Below are 25,737 nucleotides of genomic sequence, written 5' to 3'. Positions count from 1 at the left end.
AACAAAGTTGTATGACAAATTGTTGCTCTAGTATATTTTTATATATAAAATAAAATTTAGAAAAGAAATTAGTAAAAGCCTCTTTTTAAACTGTGAAACATTTAATATTTATCTAAAAACATTTTGTAAGCTTCTGTACCGAGTTTCTGAGTGAATTTTAAAATTGTTTTCTACTATTAAAAAAAAAGTAAGAATTCTAGTTCCTTAATAAGCAATGCGAATCTAAATATCCGAAAAGCACGAGCGTTAGCATTAGTTTGGCATACTATAATTATTTCAACAAAAGCTAAGCGTTTTTGCTTTCTAGCAATATCTTTGTAGAATTCCATTGGTCGATCTTTATATATATTTTTATGTTTGTTGTATTGTATATATATTAGCTTAGACAAAACTCAAGGGATTTCGCTTTATGGAATCTTTTTGAATAATACCATGTTGACACTACAAATCGTTACAATTTTATATTATATATTTTGATTATATATGTAAGTCAATTAGTTGTTACCATTGTGTATCGATCACAAAATAATTTGCTTGACTGGCGCACTTTAGTTTATCGACTGGTAGAGCTATTGATTGCCCTATAAGCACTATAGGTAGTGCATCCCCGACGCGATGTCTGGCTATTTTTAGATATGTCTGTTTGTACGTGTCGGACGCTATAAAGATAAAACTGCGACTGGGTAAATAGTTGCCCGGAATCGAACCAAAACAGTTGAAAGCCCAAAGGCGACTAAACGCAACTGTTGCAAGGGTCGCATTAACAAAGCTCATTTACAGATAAAGAAAAATTGCAGAAATAAAAAAAAAAAAGGTGCAAAAAACAAATACTGAGAGAATCGAGCAAAATATGGAACGATACTGGGATTTCGGTCTTGTAGCGCCCCGATGTATGCACTGTTGAACTGAAACCCCACTAGGGTCGTCTAGGCGGGAGGGCGGAGGTCGTGACACTTGTGACTTTTGGCATTTTAAATAGATATACTTTTGTGTACAGCGCTGGAACATGCATGGAAAACTTAAGAGCTAAACACAAAAACAGAACAGAACAGAACACAAAAGCAAAGAACCAATGAGACAAAGATAATTACATATGAGAGGGTAACAGAGAGAGGGAGAGAGAGCGAGAGATGTGGATGAAAGAGACACAACCGCTTACCTCGAAAATTGTAAACTTGCAACAACTTTTGCTGGCAGTAAGCATGTAAACTATGTAACTGTAGCATATATATATTATTATATATAGATATGTATAGAATATACATATCATATGTATATTTGATAATTTGATACATTATACATTTTAGCCAACAATACGAGCGCAAGGCATGTAAGAGAAATGCATACAGATTATGTTTATATTACGATAGTTTGATAGATATATAATGCACAATATATATATATAGATAAAGGAAACATATACAAAAGCCTTAAATGTTAAACCTTTAACCCTTGGGGACTTACTTACGCTAAATCATCTGGATGGGATAAGACAGAACACAACTAGGACCAGGGCGCATTGGAAATGTATGTTAATACCAGAGAAAGTCTTCCTTTCACGTTGCATATAAAACTCTTTCTTTTTTTGTTTTTGTTTATTCAGCTAATTATTTATTTATTAATTAATTGACTTTAAATCAAAGGGCAAAAATTCCCTTCTAGGGAAATTATCAACAAATTAAAGCAGTTTCAAATCCAGGGCAGCAGACAGATTGCTTGCCATATCAAAACACCAATGCACTGCTTGACGATGCAGTTTGGTTGTGAGAATATTGCAAGCAGTGCTATTGAATATTTGAATTTTATCCGTTGAGCAGCTTTCGAGCATAGCGCAAATTATTCATTTTTTTCTTGTTTATTCATAAAATAGCACAACATTATGATTATCATTATTATTATTATGATTTTTTATTATTATATCGGTATGCTTTTTGTGATATTTTTTTGTGTATTAGAAGTTTTTTCAGCACGCTAAGTATATAAAATATATAACCATAAAACACATGTTTCACATTTTTCTTTACATAAAAATCAAATTTCGTTTTTTATACATAAAAATTGGTTTTAGTAATAAGAACAAAGAAATAATAAAGAAACTGTAGCTTACGTAGCCTGAGCCCCACAACAGAAATATATAATAAGAAAATAAAATAAAAAACAAAAATAAAGTGATATCATATTTTCAAATTATATTCATAAATAAATTCGTGTTTTCATTTCGATTATATGAGGTTATATTAAATCAGGATATATTTCGGACAAGTTAGGAAAAAACCTGAAGATCTACGAGTATTTATTTGCCTTGCCATGTTTTCAAATATAATGTCAACTGAAAAATGTCATAAGTAAATTTTTGATCATCTACGCAGAGTATATTTTAGAAGAGAGCTATCGGACAAGTTCATTAGGTTGAGAATTGCTTAAAGCCATCTGATCTGATCCATAGATATTACCCAAGTGTTTCCTAAATAAAACCTATTCATTTGTCGTGCTATTTCAGTGACCAGCACCAACCCCCGCCGACGCCGCCGAAGCCGCCTCCAGTTTGTTAAGCTCATCATCGAGCAGGTCGCTTATCTCCTGGCTCAATGCCTGCTCCGTGTTGTGCTCCTCGAGAATCTGATCTGTGGTAATGGTTTTTCGTATTTCAATGTTCACCGGCGCTGGTGTTTTGGGCAGCGGAGGAGGTGAGGGTGGGACCTCATCGTTGGCCAAATAGAACTTCGAATTGTCCACTTTTATAAAGTCATCCGCACTGACCACATCGACGCCGCTGCGTGTGCTTGTGAGTACCACTTTGGGCTCGAGGGTTTCATTGAGAGTGGGATGTGGTTGGGGCGCCGCCGCCTCCTCGTGATGTCCGAAATTGCGACGCAGAAAATCAAATATATTAGTCTTATTCTTTTTGTCCTTGTCCTTGCCCTTCTCCTTCTCCTTCTCATGGGCATCCTTTGCTGCCTTGGGTGAGCTAGGCGGCGTCATCTGCTTGACATTCATCTCCGTCTCCACCAACAGAGTGCGTGCTATGAGCGGCTGCTCGGTGGTCGCCGGCGCCGCCGTGGGCCGGTAGTCCGTGCGTCCTATGGAGTCCGTGTTGGAGGCCGATATGCAACATGGTTTGGGTATGGGTATCTTAGATTTGCGACTCACGGATGGCGTGCCTGGCGTGGAGCTTGTACCACTTGCCGCACTCACCTCGGGCAGCGATGATTTCATCATCTGGCTGCTGGCCAAACGCTCCTCGGCAATGATCTGCTCGCAGGTGTCCATTAGCGCCTTGGAGTGTGCGGCACGCGCAGTGCTAATGGGAGAATTCGGTTTGCTGCTTGTGTTGCTGTTTCTCAGCTCCTTGATGCCCTGCCAGCCATCGCAGCGCTTCACATCCGCATCGCTTATGTCCTGGTAGCCTGTAGCCGGCACTGGCTTTTGCCGCACATCGATGCTCTCACAGCTGGGCTCCTGGGCGGGCGCGAGGCAATCGAGTAGGCCAACGCACAGTGCCACATCCTCCTCTTTGGGTGCGCCTGTTAGATCCGACGCCTCTTCCTTGATGATACCATCGCAGCTCTCCAGCTGCTGCTCGCTAATTGTCTGACAGCCGGTGCTGGGCAGCTTGGGCATCTTGGCCACATCTATTTTATCACAGAGCACCTCCTCAACGGCATGCTGCTCCAGACGTTGCCGATCCTCGGGCGCCAGCTCGAACTGCTGCTTTTTGGCCTCACGCTCCAGAAACTGCTGGCACAATGCCAGCTCCAAGGCAGGTGTGCCCGTCGAGCTCGGCGATGTGGGCGCCGAGCTGGCCAGCTTGAAGAGGCTGGACTCGTTGGGTGTGCAGACACGCAGTGCGGGCATTTCCGAGGGCGATGTCACGTGCACCTGCAGCGAATCATTGGGCGCCAGCGGATTCAGGCTGAGCGGTTTTGTTGGTCGCTTCACACCCACCTTGGCTGGGGCTGGCGCTGGCGGCGTGTGAACCACAGCTTGCGCCTGGCCCACGATGGGCGCATAATCCCCTGAGCTGCGATCAATGAGCGCATGATCCACAACATCAAGTGTGGGCGCAGCTCTGCGATTGGGCTTGGGTGAAGCTGGTGGCGTTATCTGTGGTATGCGACTGCGTGGCAGCGCCTTGGGCAAAGGAGTCGCATCGAATCTCACACTTGTGGCTGGAGTTGCAGTTCGAGTTGGAGATGTGCAGTTGGGCGTTGCAGCTGGTGACCTGCTGACGACGCCCGATTTACGACTGCCAATTGGACTGCCCATAGATAACGGCTTCGCAGCGGCTTGTCCAAAGCAACTGGACAGAGCCTTGACCGTATTGGGCTTAGGCAGCTCCTCGGCTGAGACAATGGTAACGGGTGGCGCACACATAACCACCTCCGGCACATGCACATGCACATGTCCAGCGTGGTTCAGAGGTTCTGCTGCCGGCTCTGCTTTAAAGGCGCGTCTGGGCGGTGGCGGTGGCGTTGGCGGTTTCTCCAGTTGCCGTGAATTAAAAATCTCGACGCGTCCATTGATGCTGAACTGTTGCGGCGTGCTTGCGGGCTTTATACGCACCGCCTTCGGTGACATGGGCGGTTTGCCCAGGGGGCGTGGTATTTGTGTGGGCTGTTGTTGTTGCTGTTGTTGTTGGTGGACTGTGGCTAAGGGAATTGGATTTGGATCTGGTGTTGATGCAGCACTTGGCAAGTGTCGCGCACTTGATTCGGGTGACTGCTGAACAGGAATCTGTGCGGGTGCGGGAGCTGGTGCTGGTGTTGTTGTTGGGGTCGGTGTCTTGGTAAAGTCAAAGGTCTGGCTAAACTGACCAGGCGGCGACTGTGCGAACAGTGGCTCCTGCTCGGCGGCCTCGTTCAGTTCATCGTCATTCTGAAAGGTGTCCTTGAACATTTTCAACAAATTGCGCGCATGAACCATTTCATTGGAGGGCTTTCTACGCAAGTTACAATTATTTGAGTTGGGAGCATAGGAATTGGAAACGGGATTCGGATTGGGATTGGGATTGGTATTCTGATTTTGGGATTGTACCGACACCGCATTGGAAGCTGAAGCTACTACAACAACAACATTATCTTTAACATGATCATAATCATCACTCAGACTACGTGGACTTAACATAGCGGATTCGATAAAATTGTTAGTAGAACTTACACTAAATTCCATGTCCCGTGCCGCTGCCGGCGCCGGCTGAGTGGTTGCTGTTGTTGCAGATGTTGCTGATGTTGCAGATGTTGCTGTTGGTGTTGCGGCTGCTGTTTTAGTTGTATGTGCCTGGGCAGGTGGCAGAGCGGCTGGATGCAGATCGGTTAGCTCATCAAATTCGGCTTCGATTTGATTGACCGCATTGGCGGCCTCCTCCAGCTGACGTTCCTCGAGCGCCAGCGCGGCGATGGCCTCGTTTAATTGTTGCTGCTGCTGCTGCTCCTTGAGCATCTCCTCATTGTTGTCCGCCTGTATGCCGCTGTCATCGTGCGCTGCCAACGGCGGCTCTTCCACAATCAGCGCTGGCGGTGCTGTCACCTTTTGCTGCTGCTGCTGTTGCTGCTGTTGGCGCATGCGCTGCTCTTCGCCGCGCATAATTTCTAGCTGCCTGGCATCGATGAGCGCCACGAGCGGTGGCTTCTTCTGCTGCAGCTCCTCCTCTTTGGTAACAGCATGCTGCAGGCTGTTCAGGCGCTGCTTCAGCGGCGGCACTGGCACATCCACGCTCTTGCTGGAGTTGAATGCATTGCGCTGCTGCTCCAGGCTCTGCATGCGATCGCGTATGCTGCACATGTCGCCCGACAGGCGCTTCACCTCCTGCTTGGCTGCGGGCGCCAGTGTTGGTGCAGCGGCTCCATCGCCATTGGTGAGACGCTCGCGCAGCACCAGTTTGGGTGCTGCGCCATTGGATAGCATTGGCTTTGGCCCAGTGTCGCGCTGCTCGAAGATCTCTTTGCGCTTCGATATGTCCACCTTGGGCACATCTACCTTTTGCTTCTCGACACCCTCCTGTGTGTCGCTGGGCGAGGTGACCTCGAAGCCGCTCAAACGATCCTCAATCTTGCTGCCGCGTCGCGTCGGATACGCAATTGTTTCGCCATTCCCAGCTGCATTGTTATTACAGATTTTGCCATTGCTGCTTGCACGCTGCACCCGCTGCTTGTAGTCCTGTATGGCGCCCTCGTAGGTGTACTCGCAGGGATCCGGTGAGCTGGCGGGCGCTGTGCTCGACGAGGTATCATAGCCAGGCGATGATACGTACTCCCGTGTGGCTGCTGCTGCCGCTGCTGCTGTTTCGCCGACTGCCTGCAATTTGCTGGCATTCGAGGTGCTCGCCGCCTGCCTGGAGGCGTTGCCATTGCCAATCCTGTTTCTGTTAATGTGATTCTGTTGCTGTTCAACGCTGCCAGCACCAGCGGCGCCAATGGCCTTGTCCAAATCGGCATTGTCACTCTGTAAAGAATATAGTTGAGGGTGGATTAAATAATGTGCTTAATACAAATACGAGATGTTTGAATCGACTTTCTATATATATATAACTCATCTACTTATCCCCTCTTTCCAGTAACTTTTTAGTCACTTCTAGTTCACCTCTTCGATATATATGATTGTTTTTTTTACATTTTCCTATACTAAATGATTTATAGGAAGAAAGAACTGCTATATTCGGCATGCCGATGATCACCTTGTAGACATACGGTATAGAAGTATTGTACTCCAGGAGATATATATTTGATCGCCTCATCAATACCGTCTGCATAGTACAAATAGAAGTACTATTTAGTACTAAATGTGTATGCCTTACATTTTCTCTTTTTGTATTTTCTTTACCAATAAATTAATTAAGATTTCATTTTCACTTTCCTTTTTTATTACTTTCATATTTTATTACTTTTTATTCACTTTATATTTGTATTCTATATATTTTGTATTTATTACTTTCCATAATCTTTACAAAAATTTGTTTCATTCTTCAATCATTCAATTATTATTCCTTAACTTATTTATAGCACATTCTTTATTATTTTCTTTTTGCCATTGTCTATTTTATTTTTAGACTCGATCAAGCCAGACACTTTCTTCTTGTTATTTCTGAACTCCTGCCCCCGTTGTTTGTGATATAGCCTGCTTAACCTTAACAAACCCATCACCCAGATGCTATGAACCGACATAAATACTGAAATCCCATATAAATTATATGATTGTAATTTTTAATATGCGATGGCGACAAGCGCGTCTAATTGCTCAATCTGATGGCAATGTGAAATGTTGTTTTGTTTATTTCTTTTATTTATTTTTCTTGTGTTGTTTGTTGTCTATTATTTTTTATTGTGCGATTGTGATTGTGAACGCATTTGATTAATAAACAATTTGTGTTTATTAGCTCGCGTCGCTGGCAACACTTTCCAACATCGGCGGCTCAAACTGAGCCTCAATTGAAAGTCCCAGCGGCAAATTGTTTATAAACTCGGTTTAATTGCTCATTTGTTGCAATTGTTTATAAACGTTTTGACAACAACAAAGCTAAATATGAAACAAAGCCGCCAAAAGAAAATTATAAATACATTTAATACATAGATAATGAAAACATCATATTGAGGTCATTTTTGTAAATGTTTTTTTATGTAGCAAAATATTGATTTACGATCTAACGTAAATTTTTTTTAATTCTTGATAAAAACATATACCTTTAGAATAAAACCCTGACCTGCAACTTTATTTTTTAAATTTTAGTTTTAGCGAAAAGTTTAAATAAATAAAATTATAACTGCATTTCAAATATTGGATGTGTAATTAGTTAAAAAAATAGATTAAAATCATCTTTAAATAATACTAATAAAAAGAGGTCCCAAAAAAGTTACCATCACCATAACTTTTTGATAAAATTGATCAAATTGATTAATACGTTACAATAGATATAAAAAATCTACCTAAAATGCAAAACTTTTTATCTAAATATGAAAGAGTTCTCAAATGGTTTTAGACCCACGACTAAACTATCTGCTTATTCCAAATAATGTACTCTACTGGCATATTAAAAAATCGAAAAATATTTTAATATATATGAGCTGGCTGTGATGAAATATTTTGGGGCTCAACTGCCATGGAATTGTAAGTAGTACTCACCATAACGCTGTTGTTATCATAATCCTCCGATAAGCTGCTTTTGCCGCTGGCGCTGCTGGTGCCGATGCCCAGGTCGCTCAAATCATTCGCCTCATCCTCTTTGTAAACGGCCAGGGATGCCAACTTGACGCGTCCGCGTGAGCCTCCGCGTTCGGCCCTGGAGGGAATCATTTTGTAAATTGAAATGATATTGTTATGGGTTGTTCCGGGCGCGGTTTGTTGCTGCTTTACTACTTACCGCTCCTCCATCATTTCGGTAAATGTTTTCGATTTTCGTCGCGAGCGATCATGCTCCTCCAATTCGAGCTTTTTCGTTTCCACCACACGATCGATGATATGTTCGACACGTTTTCGCCGTGATGATTTCCAATTGTCAAGGTTCTTTTTATTTGATTTGTAAAAAAAGTAGCGAAAGTTAGCGTACAATAATAAAGGCACATTGTACTATACTATACTATATACTATGTATGGTGCTTATAAGGTAAGATATACACGCACTCGAAACTCTCTACGCTCTGGCAATTAAAAAGTTTTGCTTGGCTTACTTGGCCCGGCCCAGACAGACGTGACAAAGGTGAAAAGTGTTGCGGCGTGAAAATGATTTTTTTTTGTAATTTTACTTTTCTTATAATTGTCTGAGACAACGAAATTGAACTTTCAGTAATCTGACGCAAAAAAATAATAAAAAAAAAAATGTTATGAACTTTGGATGCACTCATTGCATATTCTAAACAGTAATTTTATTAAGAGAAGAAAAAAAGAAGAAATTTAAAGAATGGCATTTTATCTTGGCATAGCAAAACTCTCAACAATAAACTGATTAATAAAACTGAGTTTTTGCTAGTTTTGCCATGCTCTGGCATTTTATTGATTAGGTTTTATCTTCTTTAATAATGTCAGCACTTCCTATATACTATATTTCCGTTGAATATTTTAATTTATTATGCAGACAATAGTCAGCGACTATCTAGCCATCTACTTTAAAAGCTAATCAATTTAAAGCTCTACTTTAAAGTAGATATTTAGAACTGTTAAATATCTCAGCTTTCGCTAAAATTTCAGCAGTCAAAGACTTTACAGAATGCATAAGTTTGCTCGTTAAAGTTGCGGGTCACAAACAATATATTTTTTTCTCTTTTGCTTTATAACAACTTTTGAGAGATTGCAAAGTTTCCTGCAGAAATCACGTTGAAAACAATCTGTGCGTTTTGTCGCTCACCAAATGGCCATTAAAACGGCATTTTTCAACTTCCTTTCCCATCATTTGGCGTCAGTCCCAGGCCCAGACCCAGTTCGAGCCGTACGCTATGCGAATTTTAATAGATTTTCGCATATATAAAACAAAAGTTATGTCTGGGAACAAGAAAATTAGTTGGCGCAAGTGACAAATCGATAGAGACGTTGGCCAAATTGTAAATGACAAAGAAATTTCGTGTTTGCAATCGTTTCAATCGTTTCAAATGCAATGCTGCACACAGCGACTGATTAGGTAATGAGGTACAGTTACGTCAAAGGGCGCGTTATTTCGTTTGAGGTTATGGCACACAAATTTGCATGTAACGCAAATTGTGTAAAAAAAAATTGTAAAAAATACCTATAAGCGCACCAGAAAGTAAACAAGATAGAAAACAAGTAACAGCTGATTATGCAATATCATTTGTCCGCTCCAGCGACGTGCATTGGAAACTGGAGCAGGCCCGCTCCAGTCACAAAGACATATTACCAGAGCCAGAGCCAGAGCCACAGCTAGAGCCATTGCTAGTTAGTAGTACCACATATATATGGCCATAACGAGCCATGTGCCCTGCCCAAGCGCTGTGCGTCGTTTATCTTTAGACACATGCGACAAGAAACATAACAACGTAAAAAAAATAGTCAACTAGCGATTTAGAAATTTGTCACGATTTTGTTCAAAAACTTCAAGCATATTGAATTTCTCTTGCGTTAGATAGATAACTTATGCCAGATCGTGTAAGATTCATGTATACTCAACACGCGTTATCTCTAATAAAGCCTAACAGAGAATAACTTTTTTGATGAACTCGTATGTTAAATTTACTAGAGGTTATGTATCCAAAATTTGTGGGTACAACGTTTGAATCTTTATATATATATATTTAGAGCAATATATGTATAGTAAGATTCGGTATTGATAAGAAAATTATCTCTTTGGTTTTTGAACTAAAAAATTATATACTTCATAGCTCGGCTTAATAAAGTTGGAGTACTCGTAAGTGTCTAGACAAACGATTGGAATCCTAAGGCATCCAAGTGCATTTTAGAATCGTTATAAAGCAACATCGAGGTACGTGCTCCTAACCCGCTTTTCAAGTTTTAAAGTCGATATCTTTGAATGCCAATCAATATTCCTGATTATTATGAAGACCTTTGCTTCATTTACCGTAAATATGCAAGTTCAAAGATTTCGAATTAAATTCTATATAAAATAAAATTCAAATTAAAAAAAAATAACTGTGTTTGCAAAAAAAGAAATCGGCATTATTTTCTATATTTAATGTTTTCAAAATCTTATACAATTAAAAAGTACTTTAAAAAGACTTTTTATATTTGATTAAAATGTATAAAAAGATGAAAGATGAAAATCGAGCTATTCTTATAATAAATATAAAACAAATTCCATTTACTTTATAAGCTTTGTAAATTTGTAGTACTTACATTTTGCCATTCCTCGGGCTCCTCTTTCTTCACCTCCTTGAGCTTTTTGACCTCCTCGGCCTTTTTGAGCTGCTGCTGGGCCGTCTGATACAAATTGCATGGTTTGATCTGCACAAATTGCATGGGATTCTTGGATGGTGGCGGGGGCGTGGGACGTGTAACGCGCGCCTTTGCCACATACGATGTCGGATCGGGCGATGTTATGGACTGTAATTAATTGTAATAATAATAATAATTCAATAAGTGGCGTAATTAGCATAAATTGTTTCAATTGCGCTACAAGCTTAACTGGTCCCGAGTCAAATGCAAATGTCACTAGTCAAGAGTCAGAGTCTGAAGTTGTTTATTTTTTTATTATTTTTTTTATTTTTACTGTCGTTTGGTTTTTTTGATTCGATTGGCGTTTGGTGTTGTTGTGTGGGCTGCTATGGGACTGACTTTTTTAAATCCTATTAAGTATTTACTTATTTCTGAAATTAAGCTGACAACGCAGCCGCCTTGAGCTGCCTTTAATTGCATTCAATATTCAACTTGGTGGCCAGCAATGAGAGCCTCTTTCCATAAATTATTGCACAGGACTTATATGGGTTGAGCAAATGCAAAATGCAAGCCTTGATATTTAAGATTTAATAATGCAACTTTTATTTGGGTAGATTACAATGCAATAATTTAACAAAGCGACCTTCCAGTTTTCAGTTTCTCTGGATATTTTGCAATATTTACAAAAGGCAAAGTATACAAAAGACCGTTTTTGTATCACAATTTTGTTGTATGGAGATTTAAAAAATCTTGATTTTTAAAATTAATATTTATATTCAGAAATATTTTAAGAGCATCTAAAAGTTCTACGAGTTTCTAGAAATTCCTTCAGATAACAAATTGGTGCAAAAAAAAAATGTTGGGATAAGCAAATTATATTGAAAAAGTTTTCGTTTTTAATATCTCTAGATTCGATTGAATCAATAATGCAATAATTGCAAGCCGATAAATATAAATAAATATATATATATATATAAATAATAGAGAAATGCATTGTATTACCACAAAGTTGAAACTATTTCAAGTTATAAAAGAAGCTCTTCGACGTCATAAAAATCACTTCTATGGTAATTTATGTATCAACTATTAGGTATGCTTAAATCATTAGTTAGCTTGCTAGTAAATCCTTTATGAGGTAGCTAACGATCCAAGCCTTCAGTGTAATAAACTATAAAATTAGCTGGAAAAGCGAATACAAGAAGAACCATAACAAATACGAATACATGTGTAGTTTAAACGTTTTTCCATAGAACGGTGCTTGGTAACCCACTCTGGGACCGCATTGTGCTCTGTGCCATTGGCCACCTCTTTCTTTGCCTCTTGCTGCAATCTCTCGCTTTCTGTGGCAGTCAAGTGTGGCCATCGTCTTATGGTTCGGTCATAGTTATTGCCCCGCTTTTGTTGACGGAAGTGCCCATGAGGCAATCGCATTGGTACCCACTCTTTATACACTTTTTTTTTGTGCATTTGCCACATGTGGACTGGTGGTCTGTGCTGTGCTGGTCTGCTCTGGACTGGTCTGGTGGGTGGGTCAAAGCACTTGAAATATGCCTAAGCAGAGCGCGGAAACCTCTTAGGTGTTGTCGACAGTTGACGGTTTCGGTTGAAAGCAAAAGCAAAAGCGCGCACCCAGTCAAAAAGCCAAGAAAGCAAAAATGCATTCAACAATACACGGCTAACGATAAGTGAAAGACTGAAACTCTAAATGACTGACTGAGTGATTAAGTGTTTGACAAGGAAAATAGGTAAACATTTAGCATTCGCTGCAGCAAAAAAAAAGTGATTTTTTACAAATGTGTTAAATAATAATCATTATTGATAAGCCAGTCTGGGCATATCTAAGTCGTGCTGTACTACTTTCCTTTGCATTATTTATACCATCGACATTTTTTTAATTGAAGCAATTGTCGATCAATAAATCAATCATATTATCGGCTAAAAAATCGATTGAGTCATTTACACTGTTTAATTATTGGAGTAGATAAACAATGCAAAGGTTGTATCGTGTACACTGTCGATAACAAGATATCAATTCAAGAGTATCGATAACAGTTTATCGATTGTATAATAGATACAATCGTTGAATCACTCTCAGCTTGTTACCATCGATTTTGGCACTTTTAAGATTATTGCCAATTTATTTGTTGTTTGCGAAAATTCTTCGTACTGTCTATTGCATAAGTTTCTCAAAGTTAAGTTTAAATGCTTCAGTGCAATATATAAAAAATATTTCAAATTTAGCATATTCGATTCGATTTTTAAAGAATGCACTATTAAAATTTTAAATTTGTCTTTAATTTTTGTCTGATTTACAAAACAATTGATAGTATAGCAAATGTCAACTATCGAATTTAACAAATGAAGCTTCAATCTATAGTTTTACGATACTAAAATGCCGTTATTTAAATCATTAAACAAGATTCTAGACTCAAAGGGTATCATATACTAGAATTTTCTTAGCGCATCGATTTCATTGATTACTTTATGTAGCATTAACTTTAATGGGCGCTCACAGAGAGCTCAGCTCGATAATATCTGGTTTAGATGAATAAAGATTGTCGCGGAGCATTATTAACTAAATGCATTTAATGCAAGTGCATTCGAAATGTGTCATAAATGTCGCTAAATGCTGTCCAATCATCAAAAGTTTAGTTTGTGTCTTTTCGCATGGGTTCTGTGTATGGGTTCTATCCTTGGTAATGATCCGTGTATTTATGGGTCGCTACTCACCGTTTTCTTGGCGCATCCATTTGTGTCGCTGGCACCGCCATTTGTGGATGTGTTTGATGTAGACATCAGATCTTCGTTGCTGTCCAGCATAACATCCTGCTCCATGGACTCGGACTCCATGGCGCTGTTTGTGCTACGCTCCGTTTGTCTCTGGATATTTGCTTACTGTCTGTTCTCTCTCTCTCTCTCTTTCTCTCGATCTCTTGCTCTCTTTCACACTCGATTTGTGTATGTGTGTGTATATTATTTAAAGGGGGGCGCTGCTGAGTTGAAAACAATGTCTCTCGTCTCACATGGCAGCTCTCTCTCTCTCTCTGTGGCTTTTTGTGCTGGTCAATCGGTCAACATCATCATCGTCATTATTTTCGCCGTCAACAGCAACAACATCAACATCATCATCATCAATAGTCGATATCAATAAAAATAATTCAGCTCTCTAATTTGCTGCCACCCACGCATCATGCAGGGCCAACAAGTTCGGCTCGTTGTTTGCCGAAGGTGTCAAGTTTCATTAGCTGCAACAAACAAGATACAAGATACAAAATTTCAATCAGCCGCATATTAATATCGTATCAAAGTCGGAATGCATAATTTATAAAAGGTATTAAATACACCTGGCCGGCAATGTGGGCAGCAGGTGATGTGAGAGCCATTAAGTGCTCCACGTGGAATGCAACCAGCATCCGTCAAGGATGCATAAGAAGAACCTCTCAAGCTCAGACGGTAGCCCGAACAATGCTTCAAAGTACAATTTGCAGAGTTCAATTAACATTCATCGCAGATGCTTTATCTAATTGTGCAACTGTCTGACTGACAAACTGACAAAACTGTCTGTCTGTCTGGCCCCCACACTGGTATGCGGGTCAATCTTATAAATTTCTGCCACAGTCTTCAGCCACATCCCCAGCCACATCCATCGCATCATCATTTTTGTCGGCCTACGACATTTGTTTTGTAGTAGGTTGTCTTTTGTCTTCTTATTCTTCTACTTCCCCATCTCGAGCATGTGACCCGGTATTTTTTGATCGTTTTGCTACGCTTTTTATGCCCTCCTACTAATTAATAATTATCAAGTAGTATTTTCTCAGTTCTGAGCAACCGCCGCTTGTAATCGAGCTTGTTTATTAATCCCCCAGCTATTTCTTTATATTTAACTGCCAGTTGCAAAGCGCGCGTGGCCTTTAGAAAGTTATCTTCTGGTTAGTTGACAGTCAATGGGCGGGCTTGAAAGGTTAAAAAGGTCGCCTTGCTGGTGAAAAAGTGGAGGGCGTACAAAACGCAGTTAAGATCTATCACATTTAAGCTGGTAAAAGCGAGAGCAGTCTTTAATTTAAGTACAGAGTTGAATGATGCTCATTGTAAAAAGTTTATCGGTAGGGGGATTACTGCCATTGTATAGGAAAGCATTGTTAGCTAGATAATGATATAACTTTGACTAACTTAACTAGATAATGATATATACTCTTTTAATCAAATACTTTATTAATTAGCTATTCTGATATTCTTTAAAAATGAAACATTTCGCTGATATAAAAGAATTTTTGATTTCATTTTGATTTCAATATGTGCATCATTTTTAAACAAATATATAGGAAGGCAGCTCGCTAAACTCTTCATTATGTTTAGTATTATATACTTGCTTTAATCTGTTTAAAAGTATTTATATATAAATTCTATTTTTGTATTATTAAATTTTTGTATAAGAAAATTCTTGTATTTAATTTTTTAATATAATTTAATTTTAAATCTTTATTCATTCAGTATAAACATTTTTTATTTTGTTTTATTTATTTATATTTTTTTTTTTTTGAAAATTTCTTTTGTTTAAAACTGAAGGATCCTACAGATGGAGCATATTATAATTTAAAAATTGCAATCTCCTGACAAATAAAAAAGCATCTCAGCTCTTTTTTATGCTGGTGCAAGCAATGCAGACGAGGCCCTAGCTGTTATTGCCCTCGTAGCAGTCTATTCTTAGATTTATGAAAAGGTCTTTGATATTCCCAATGATAAACAAATCGTTTGTCTAATCTGCTGAGCCATTCTTTGTGCTGATCTATTATAGTTGTCAAGTTTCGCGTGGCATTCCTGGAAAAAAACAAGTTTTAATGGCACGGCTTGGCTGGCGATGATGATCATGGCAATGATAATAATGGTAATGATGAAGATCACACTTCTCATTATTTCTGTCAGCTTTAATGCCAGGCAATGCCACATGGTCATGTCCAATGTTATCAGCACATATGCCAACGCTTTTCAGCACTCCAGACACAAGTGGACAGGATGAGACAGCCAGTGCCATGAGAGGAACGAGATGCTGATGGCACGAGGATGCTAATCAACATGAGCAGCCCATGAGCATAAATATACGGACTGGACTGCGTTGAGCATTTTCCTGGCGAATGCTAATTTGCATATAAAATGCAGCTGTAGATGTTGCGATAACTGCAACTAAAAGCCAAACAAACAATTAATGCAAAACTTTCAAATTGTAATAATTAACAGAGGGAGGGGGGGGCTTACTGCCAGTGTTGTCGAGTTGTCAGAGCAGCAATAGATAACTACTAACTACTTGCTACAATTACTTAAAATTAAATGACCAACTAACCAGGCGGCCAACCAACCGACTCGGCAAATTGCAAATAATTTACATTTACACAGATATTTATATAAGACACGCGGCAAACTTTCCAAAGAAACAGCCATGTGTGTGGCTGCAGCTGCAGTGTGGCAAAGCGGCAAAGGGTCCGGGGTATATGTTTTAACCATAATTATTAACTGCAAAGCGCACAAAATGTTAATTAGATGAAATGGCAAGCAATCAACTGGCTGAGATCAACGTCAAAGTTAAAGGCGCCAAAACAAATAGCAAAACCCGCAGCTCCAAGATCTCTGGCGGCGACATGAGACATTCAGCTAAGAAACAGATCCGTCTGCACTCGCTTCTTTTGCTGCGACTAATAACTAAAAACAAGATACTAAATACTTAGAAGCATGCCGACATTTAGCAACAAATTATATCAAGATGTTCCCCACTGCCACAGACAGTTAATAGATACAAACAAAGAAAAAACAAAAAAAAAAGAAAAGCCTGGCGTCAGGCTGGCAAAATTCTTGGACTAGCTGCTAGTAAATGCCCAGCAATTTTGCTTTCCTTTAGCTAATTAGCAGCATTAACAGCTGCCAAAGAGCTGCAAACAACATCAAAGAAATCCCCAAGGCGCCGCGTCTATCTACAACAATGGTCAGTCTTTCAGAGGTTGCATCACGGATGTTTTAATATGCAAGCAGCTCAATAATCAAATACATCTGTTATTGCACACAGACACAGACACAAATGCGCATGTATTAGTGGGCTTTAAAAGCTGTAGTACAATTATAATACTAAATGAAAGCTTTCAAAAATAAAACTACGTGTGTGATATATATATGTGTAAAGGATTTGTAAATAGTGTGTAAAGTTAAATGTAACTTTTAAAATTGGAGAAAAAAAATATAAATTTTTTTCAAAAATATATATATGTTTTTGCTAATTTAAACAAATTGTTACCATGGAGTTTGTTTTTTACAAACTTTTTCAAACTTTAGCCACATATTTAATTGAATATTAGCCCAGATTATGTTATTTTTATTAATAAATTCCAAGCGAAAGACCAAACTTTTATTTAAAGCTATTTTAAGCAAATAATATAATTAGCCGCCCATAAAGTTCACATGAAATTGCAAGCAAAGTTAACTAACTTTATAATAAATCAAACTAGTAGAAATTTATCAAATTACCAGATATTTTTCTAATTTTTTCTACCCACTATCAGATCAAAAACATTCTAGTTCTTTTTTTTGTTTGTTTTGTTTTCTTAACTCTAACGAAAACAAAACTCCATTGTGGCGTTAAGGAGTGGAGAACCCTCCGGCACCGACAATCCAACTGAAACAACAATCTACAAACAAACAACGTTCTGCTATAGCAAAATGCCTAATTAAATATTTATCTATGATTTTGATCTAAAGAGCAAGAAGCATATTAGCTTATCTGCCAAGTGAAATCAAAGCGCAAAGTGGCATTACTATAAGTATGCCCAGATTATGACGATATTCACTGGCGCCGAGAGCCGCGACTCGAGAACAATGGCTCTGGCTTGTTAGCCCCCAAGGAAACTAGCTACTTTCAAAGCTACCCATAATACATATAATAACAGTTGTTGGCTTCTCTCTTAGATAAGCGACGAAACGGCGTTAATGGTCGAGTAAATTAACATGGCACTGACGACACTTTCCGAGATTCGGTAACCAACTAACAAAAGTGGCACAAACTGGAAGGGGATGATGAAAAGTGCAGTTGTTTACAATTTATTTTCTTCTTTTTTTTTTGTGACTCTCCAGTTGGCGTGACACACAAAATGTGTCCGGCGAGAGACCAAGTGAAAATGACATTGTAATAAATGTTTAACGTGACTTCAAATTAAAATTGTATTAAAAAAAGAAGTTGAAAAAACAGCCAAGTGACCGATTGGCCACGTACATGAAGAGTGTGAACAAGATCAAGTAGCTATATAATCTTAGCCCTACTCGACTTTTATACAGCAACTAAAATACCCTCAGAAACAAAAATTCGCTTATGGCATATTCAGAAATCATTAATTATTAAAGACATTTGAGGAAATAAATAACGATGAGGTGTATGAAAACAATTTATGTGTTCACAAAAGAAATTTCGAAGATTTTTGTTTCTATCACCTGTCAAAAAATCTGTGGGTTTAGCTATTAATCGGTTTTTTGTATAAACAGATATTAAATTTTTAAAGCAAGTCACTGTGTCATCTTTCTAAGCTTAATTTCGCTGATGGATTATTTTTTTGTTTTCCAATCCGACTTGAATCATTTTTAAGCTTTATCCTGCTGGTAAATATTTAACCAGCAGATAGACCACCTTGTAATTCATAGACAAGCATTAAATTGATATCTTATATCTTATATATCTTATTAACTACTTATCAATAAGGCTTTGCGATAATAAAATATATTTCTTATCATCAACTACTTAATGGGTTAGAAGAAGATTAAAAGAAATAATGCTTTCTTTAAAAACGTCTTAAGCCTCTCCGCTGCCATCATTTTGCTCTAAAGCTAATTAATCATAATTTCGATTGTTAAACACATTAGATAAAGCATAATAAAACGCAGCTACCCAAAGCTCTAGCAGGGTATGTTTAAAGAATGACAGGCGCAGGCGTGGTCTTTGGCTTTGGCTAGTCGCTGCGGTCTGACACGCCGCTGTGGGTAGCTGGAAGCTCCGTTAGTTGCCGGCCGATGACACTAATGACATTCAAATTGTAGCGCCAAAAGAAGCCATAAAAAAGCTCAAATCAAAGCCCAGAGCAACGAGAAAGTGCGACCAAGTCTGAAGGCGTGCAATTGAAAGTGTCGCCGTTGCGCCCGCTGATGTGCAGCCATCAGTCAGAGATGATGAGAGGCTCACAGTCGAGTCGAGTCGAGGCGAGCCGAGGCGGTGCAAGGCGGGGCGAGGAGGTGCCAGTCGAGTCAAGTTGAGTCGTGTCGTCGGCCGTCCATGTCCATTTTAATTCGTGGGTAGCGCATGTCGCACAGATCCAAAAAATAATAAATAAAAGTTGGACGCGATGGTCATGCAATGCGCCTGAATGAATTTCAGCTATTTGGCCGCACGAAATGTAACCAGTGGATACATAAGATGCAGTTGATCTGGCTCCCCCGCCTGTACCCGTTTTCACTTGTGTTGCCAGTTGTCAAAGTTGTGTCATAATCAAGTGGTTGCCAGTGCCAGTGGTGATCAGGCCAGCGGGAAGGGGAGTGCTGAGAGGAGGGTGTAACGCGGTGGGGTAATGGTTATATCTGCAGTCATATGACAGCTACGTGTTGATCGAGTCCGCAGTGTTTACCAAATCAAATTTCAGCTTTTGGAAGAGGCATGCCATGTGTTCACGGCTTTAATTTTCAATGGAATGAGATTAGTATAAGGGGAAAGTAATATAGTTTTGCAAAGCTATCGATTGAAAGGTCACTAGGCATATCGATAATTGATCAGTTGTACTATCGATAACAGCAAATCAGTTTGTAATCACATATATGTTTTCTTATGGGCAATCGTACAGGCCGCATTTTACACCTTTTTAATATATGTGACATTTTTAAAATTGTGTACGAAATATGGTCATTGGAATAAGGCTATTAAATCAAAACATCAACAGATAGTGTTATCGATAGTTAAACTGAAATTGTTTCCACTTGTGCTTTTCTTTTTGCTTGAAACAATTTGAATTGATTTGAGCTTAAATGAAAATCTTTGTTTTTCTTAACATTTAATTCTCTTATTAATTAAGTTTTGATTATAAATAAGAGTTTATGAAAAGAACACAGTTTAATTAGCTTTATAATGCTGTCAATTATAACTTCCAAAGTAGACCAAAAGAGCTTAATTGTCTTGACAAATTAAATCTAATTTGTGCTCATTAAGAAAACAAACAAATTTAACGCATTTAATTGTTTTGCTTGCTAATTATTAGAATTAATATAAATTGGCTAGTTAATTACTTAAATACTTCTGCTTATCGAAAATCAACTATTTTTATCATTTGCTCAGCTTGTGTCACTTAATGCAAGCGTTTATTTAAGATTTCGTGATCATATTTTGAGATAAACTCAAGTTTGTTGAAATATAACAATAGAAAAATTCAAAACCGTGACCAAACGAATAAGTCTCGAAGTCTTAATCGAATGAATCATAGCAGCTGCCAAAATAATATCATATCCAAGCAACAAGTGCTAGAAAAGCTGCCCAAAAGTAATCTTTTAGGATCGGAGGTGTTAAAATGTTGATTATAAATCTCACGATTGTCATGATCATAATCATTATGGCAAAAAAAACAAAGAGAAGTTAAACAAGCTGCAAGTGAATTTTCCATTCATATTTGAAGACCTTACCCGCGAAACGGCACCCACACAGAAAATAAAACAAAAACACGTAAAAATATTTCAAGTGCATTCGCCAAACGTGCAAAACGCAATGGAATCTATATATATACAAAATTCAATTGCGAAAAATAAAACTTTAGTCATGAAAACTATTTTTGGTGCCTTTTTGCACTGCGCAAAAAAACAATCGCAACAGCAACAACAACAACTGTTTGTATTAGATATGAAAAATATTTGCAGCGCAATTCGTGATAAAATGATTTAAATTTATTTATAAATACCGATAGCATTTCAAGCACAAGTTTTTTTTTTTTTAATTTTTTGGCCAAGTCATATTTTGGTTGCATTAATTGAAATACAGAAGAAAAAGGAAAGTGAAGTTTTGGGCATTTATTGTTGTAGTTGGTTGTTGTTGTTTTTGTTGTTGTTTTTGTTGCTGTTGTTGTTGTAGCTGTAACTTGTGCCTTTCCAATCGCATAGGCAACAAACATTCAGCAATCTTGCTATTTCGGCATTTTTTTTGTTTGTTTTTTTTTTTCAATATCATGGTATCTGTAACTTTGTATCTGGCAATTATCATGGAGCTACAATCGGCAACAGCAACAACTTGGACAATTCGACACGCAAAATTTTCAGTTCATTAACATTTCAATTTTCAATTCAACAGCGATAAGGTCTTTGTGCACTTTCGCTAGCTGTGGCGGCGGTAGATACAGATGCAGCGCCACAGCAAAGATACAAATCAGTGCTGATTGCATCTGTTAGATTGTCAGTTTGAATGCATAGCATTGTTGTTGTTGTTGTAGCTGCTGTTGTCGTTGTTGTTGTCGTTGTTGTTGTTGTTGTTGTTTAATCATAGTTATTGACTTATCACTGGCACATTCTTCGTTTGCGCGCTGCAATTTGTAGCTGTTTTGCGCGACATGCATGTCAATCTAGCGGCATTGTATCTGCACCTATGTATCTGTATCTATTGCCAAGCTGGACAATTACCAGCTATAGAGAGAGAGAGGGAGAGATAGAGAGAGAGAGAGAGAGAGAGAGAGAGAGAGAGAGAGAGAGAGAGAGAGAGAGAGAGGCAGTTGCAAATTTGCCAAATCAGCTCCAAATGTACAAAAGCCGTATCTGTAAACTGCAACATTTGCATTCTAAGCTGCAAATCAAACAACTCGTACAATTTATTTTCAATTTCCTAGCTCTCTGTGTATCTGTGAGGTATTTGCATGTTGCGCCATCTGTTGCAACTGCAAATTGCTTGCATCTGTTTGCAATGTTGTTGTTTTTTTTGGAGTAAAAGTAACTGCGACCCAGCCGCTGAATTCATTAGCGCACACAGCTCAAGATCCATCAGCAACGCCCCAAAAGTTTCTGCCAGACCAATGGCAAAGCTGTCAAATTTCTTCAGTAATAATAACAACAACAACAGTTAGTAAGTTCTTGGCTATTTAATCAAAACGCCGCTTGCCACGCTCACTTTTCAGCCTCAAACACAGACTCAGAGTCGGACACAGACTCCGACTCTGGTCTCAAAGTCAAATCCCAGTCGCCAAGTCGCCAGGGGCCTGACCCATTTCGCGTGCCTGCTATAATTCCTCGCCGTAGCAGCCACAAGCTGCCTGCACGCGAGCTGAGCACACACACACGCCAAAAAAAAAAAAAAAAAATTATATTATTTGCATTAAAAATGAGTTACATGTTAAAAATTTAAATTCGTACACACCCACAAAAGGTAAGCCACAACGCAACACGCCCAACGGTTACGGACAGCCCACCGCCCCGCCCCGCCCCGCCCCGCATAATGAAAATATGTTAAGAACACTTGAGGAGTGTGACGGCATTTTAGGCCTGCTCGAGTTTGATACTCTCTACGAGAATTATTCTCAGGGGTCTTTAGAGGTTTCCAGGATAATAATAAATGCCTCAATAATTACATTAGTAATTAAATTAAATTTAAGTTGTTGGATTCTTGGCTTGAAATCACCAGTTTTCCAAGTTTTGTTAATTCGAGTTTAAATTTGTCTATAATAAATAAAAAAAAACATTACTGACAAATTTGCAAATAAAAAAAGTTCTTTCAATTAAAAACTATAATACTTATTTTTTTAAATATTAAAGAATACATATATCCAAAAATTAATAAAAAAAAATCATTTACCTTATAAATCAAACTTAGTAATTAAATAAAAGTTAAGTATTATATATTTTTAATAAAGCCTTTTAAATACAATAGCTCACATACATATATTACTAAATATTAACTCTACGTAGAAGAAAGCATACAACATATTCGGTATTCATGGTTTTAGCAGAAAATAAGAAAAGCTTGTTTAAACTTGAAATATGGGGATTTAAATTTGATTGAAATTAGTTTTTGTATTAATACGTAATTATTAATTAAATATATTCTCCTATTTCGAACTAAATTTAAAAAAAAGATTTCATTCTGAAAATCATTCTTACTATTCTTAAATTAATCTACATTACACTAAAAGTCATTTTTATTCATTTTCCAAAGTTTATTTTTGAATAATGCAAAATAAAATCGCAAATATATCTATACTTTTTCATCACAAAGTAGTTGCAGACGTGCTGGCAATATTACAAAGACTCTTTAAATTCTAATAATTCACGGCCATGAACACCTTTACAAATTTTATTGACCACCTTCGACAGCTGTTTCGAGTAAATGCAATACCGACGATGGCCCAACAATAGGTCATCAATTGAAAAAGCTTTGGATAAATTTGACACAAATCATGTCTGACAAGCGTCAAAATTTCCTTGTGTACAAAAGAGTATTCAAGCGTCGGCATTGGCTTGTTCTTTCAGCTCTTTGTCTGTTTTTCGCATTGCAACAAAGCCCGGCAAGAAAAGCAAAACAAATCGGCGCATGCGTAGGCTGTTTTTTTCTTCTTCTTTCATTTCTTACTTATTCGTTTTCTTCTTCTTGGCTTATATGTTAAGGTTTTGAGGTTAATGTCGCCGTTTGTATGTGGCTGAGATACGTGAAGCGGCGGCAAAATATATTTATGCGCCTCCGGGCTACAAATAGTCCACAAATGTTGCAGGCCGAAAAAAACAAAAATAACAACAATCATTAAAGTGAGCAGCCGCATGGAATCGTTAGCTGCCCCTTTTGCTAGATGCCACGCCCAATGTGGCGCATTCGAGATGCTCAGAGGCAGCCGCACATGTGCAACAGATGCGCTAACTAAACTTTAGTTTTTAATGCGCTTCGCTGGCGTTCATAGAACCAACAACAACTACAACAAAACAACACCAGCAGCAACAACAACAACAACGAGCAACAGCAGCATAAAATTTTCATTGTTTGGGGCCATGATTTTATGTTGGGCCCGGGTCCGGTCCGGTTCGGTCCGGTCCCCACATTGAATATGGGCGCGTCCAGGCGTTACGCTAATTGCTGACGGCCATTCGCTCGATCGTCAATTCCAATTAGGCCAAGAACTGAGCCATGTGGGCAATGCTTCTAGGCAATTGTGTGCACATTATGATAATAGAATATAAATTAAATGCTCGTACATTCTATTTTTAAAAGGGTTCATAAAAAACAAAAACCAAATCTATAAATCCATGACATGATTGATAATACTTTTTCTTTTGCTTTGATTTGAGCTCTGTTACAAAAATACTTATTTTGAATGCTTTTGTTCCGTTTAAAGTTCTTTTTTTTTCTTTTGGATTTTCGACTAGTCTTTAATAAAATTTAAAGGTTCACGAATTTTATGTAATTATTTTAGCTGTGCGTCTAGATGGCTAATTTAAAATATATTAGTTTCTCTTTTCAATATAATTACCCTATATATTTTACTATTATACAAATTAGTCAAATATATTTTTATATTTTTACATAATTTTCAAAATATTTTTCTATCACTAAAAGTAGCCAACTATACAAGTTTATAATTTTTAAATAATTGTTTGATAATTAAGTTATTAATTGTCTCATATAAAAAAGTTACAATTTGTTGATTGAAAATTGTTATATTTATTCTTTAAAAGCTCCTTTCAAATCTTTGGCGACTTTGCAGTTAAAAAAAATGGGTATTTTTCAAAATATTGGAAAAAAATTCAACAAGTTGTGAAAATTTGTTTTAAATGTTTTTTTGCTTTATTGTTTATAATTGTGTCATTATATGATTAACTGCTTTTCTCCAATACATGCATGTTTATTTATTTCTTCACTTTATAATATATTTGCTGCACTATTCAAAGATAACTCTCAAATTGTTGTGCATGAAAGCTAAATAACAAAAATTAGCTTCAACGCATTTCAAATGGGAAAACTTTTTTGAATTAGCCCCGTTGTTAGTCAAGTTTTTAAGGCCCAGTGCACGGAGTGTCTCTACCATTTTCCATGGCACCATAATTATTTAGGCTGTTTTGTTTTTCGTAACTGCCTTTTGATGTTGTTGTGGTTGTTGTTGTTGGTGCTGTTGTTGTCGCAGCGATTGTTGCAATTAAAAAGTTAGCTGTTTTATCAAACGGAAATCGTCCCCAGCTCTTTAGACACACACACACACACACTCATGGGTAGTCTTAGACACCTTGTGCTGCGACTGTTGGCTGCACTTTGGTAACGGAAGTCGTTGACTACTTTTTATATGAGATACGTTGATTTTTTCGTAAGTAGAAACAAAAAAGCTGCATCGCAAATGTTAATTAAGTTGTTGTTGTTTATGGTTATGCAACGACAAGTTGTTTTTATTTTTTTTATATATATTTTTTTTTTTGGCTGACATAATTGAGTAACTCTGTTATATACATAAAAATGTATGCAAGAGCTTGAGACAACTGCGATAGTTGTTAGATTTGAATATAGTAGGAGGAGTTTAGGGAATTTTACTCACCAATTTGTGCAATTTTATTATTGTCAGTGCTTAAATTTCTGTAAAGAAACAAAAGGAGATGTCTTTAGAAAAATAGAGTCTAAAATTAGAGATGGATAATTAAAATATACATGTTTATTTTAGGATTAATCATTGATTGAAAAAAAGAAAAAGGTTGTTGTAAGCCGAAGAAAATAAAATGTTGTGTAAAAATAGATTACAAATAAATAGTTTTCATTTAAAAAATTTATAGTAAATGGAAAACATTCGCATCACCACGTATTTAACCTACATACATATGCATGTATAATAACTTTATTCTCTTTAATTTATAATCGGCATTTTATACTACTCCTTACTTTCATAATACTATTAC

General features: G+C 37.8%; 1 protein-coding gene across 6 annotated transcripts in view; it reads right to left on the bottom strand.

The window, feature by feature from the left end:
* The window catches only part of smash (smallish), a 32,531-nt gene extending 7,111 nt beyond the window's left edge, over positions 1–25,420 (bottom strand). For 3 of the 6 annotated variants that reach the window (XM_064700501.1, XM_064700502.1, XM_064700503.1), the window contains exons 1-6: positions 25,383–25,420; positions 13,561–14,075; positions 10,792–10,998; positions 8,354–8,496; positions 8,116–8,272; positions 5,158–6,441 (exon numbers count right to left, since the gene is read on the bottom strand). In XM_064700501.1, the coding sequence (XP_064556571.1) occupies positions 5,158–6,441; positions 8,116–8,272; positions 8,354–8,496; positions 10,792–10,998; positions 13,561–13,680 (1,911 nt within the window). In that variant the 5' untranslated portion in view covers positions 13,681–14,075; positions 25,383–25,420. Of the gene's footprint in view, positions 1–505; positions 668–1,159; positions 1,218–5,157; positions 6,442–8,115; positions 8,273–8,353; positions 8,497–10,791; positions 10,999–13,560; positions 14,076–25,382 lie in introns of those variants that run through there. The other 3 variants (XM_064700506.1, XM_064700504.1, XM_064700505.1) reach the window with 3 other exon arrangements.
* Between the last annotated feature and the right edge of the window lie 317 nt (positions 25,421–25,737).

Source organism: Drosophila montana, unplaced genomic scaffold, assembly GCF_035044405.1.
Source record: "Drosophila montana isolate Dmon_TW-CO22-7 unplaced genomic scaffold, ASM3504440v1 contig_1761_1, whole genome shotgun sequence".
In the NCBI taxonomy this organism is placed as follows: Eukaryota; Metazoa; Arthropoda; class Insecta; order Diptera; family Drosophilidae; genus Drosophila; species Drosophila montana.
This window is presented reverse-complemented; position numbering and strand designations above follow the sequence as displayed.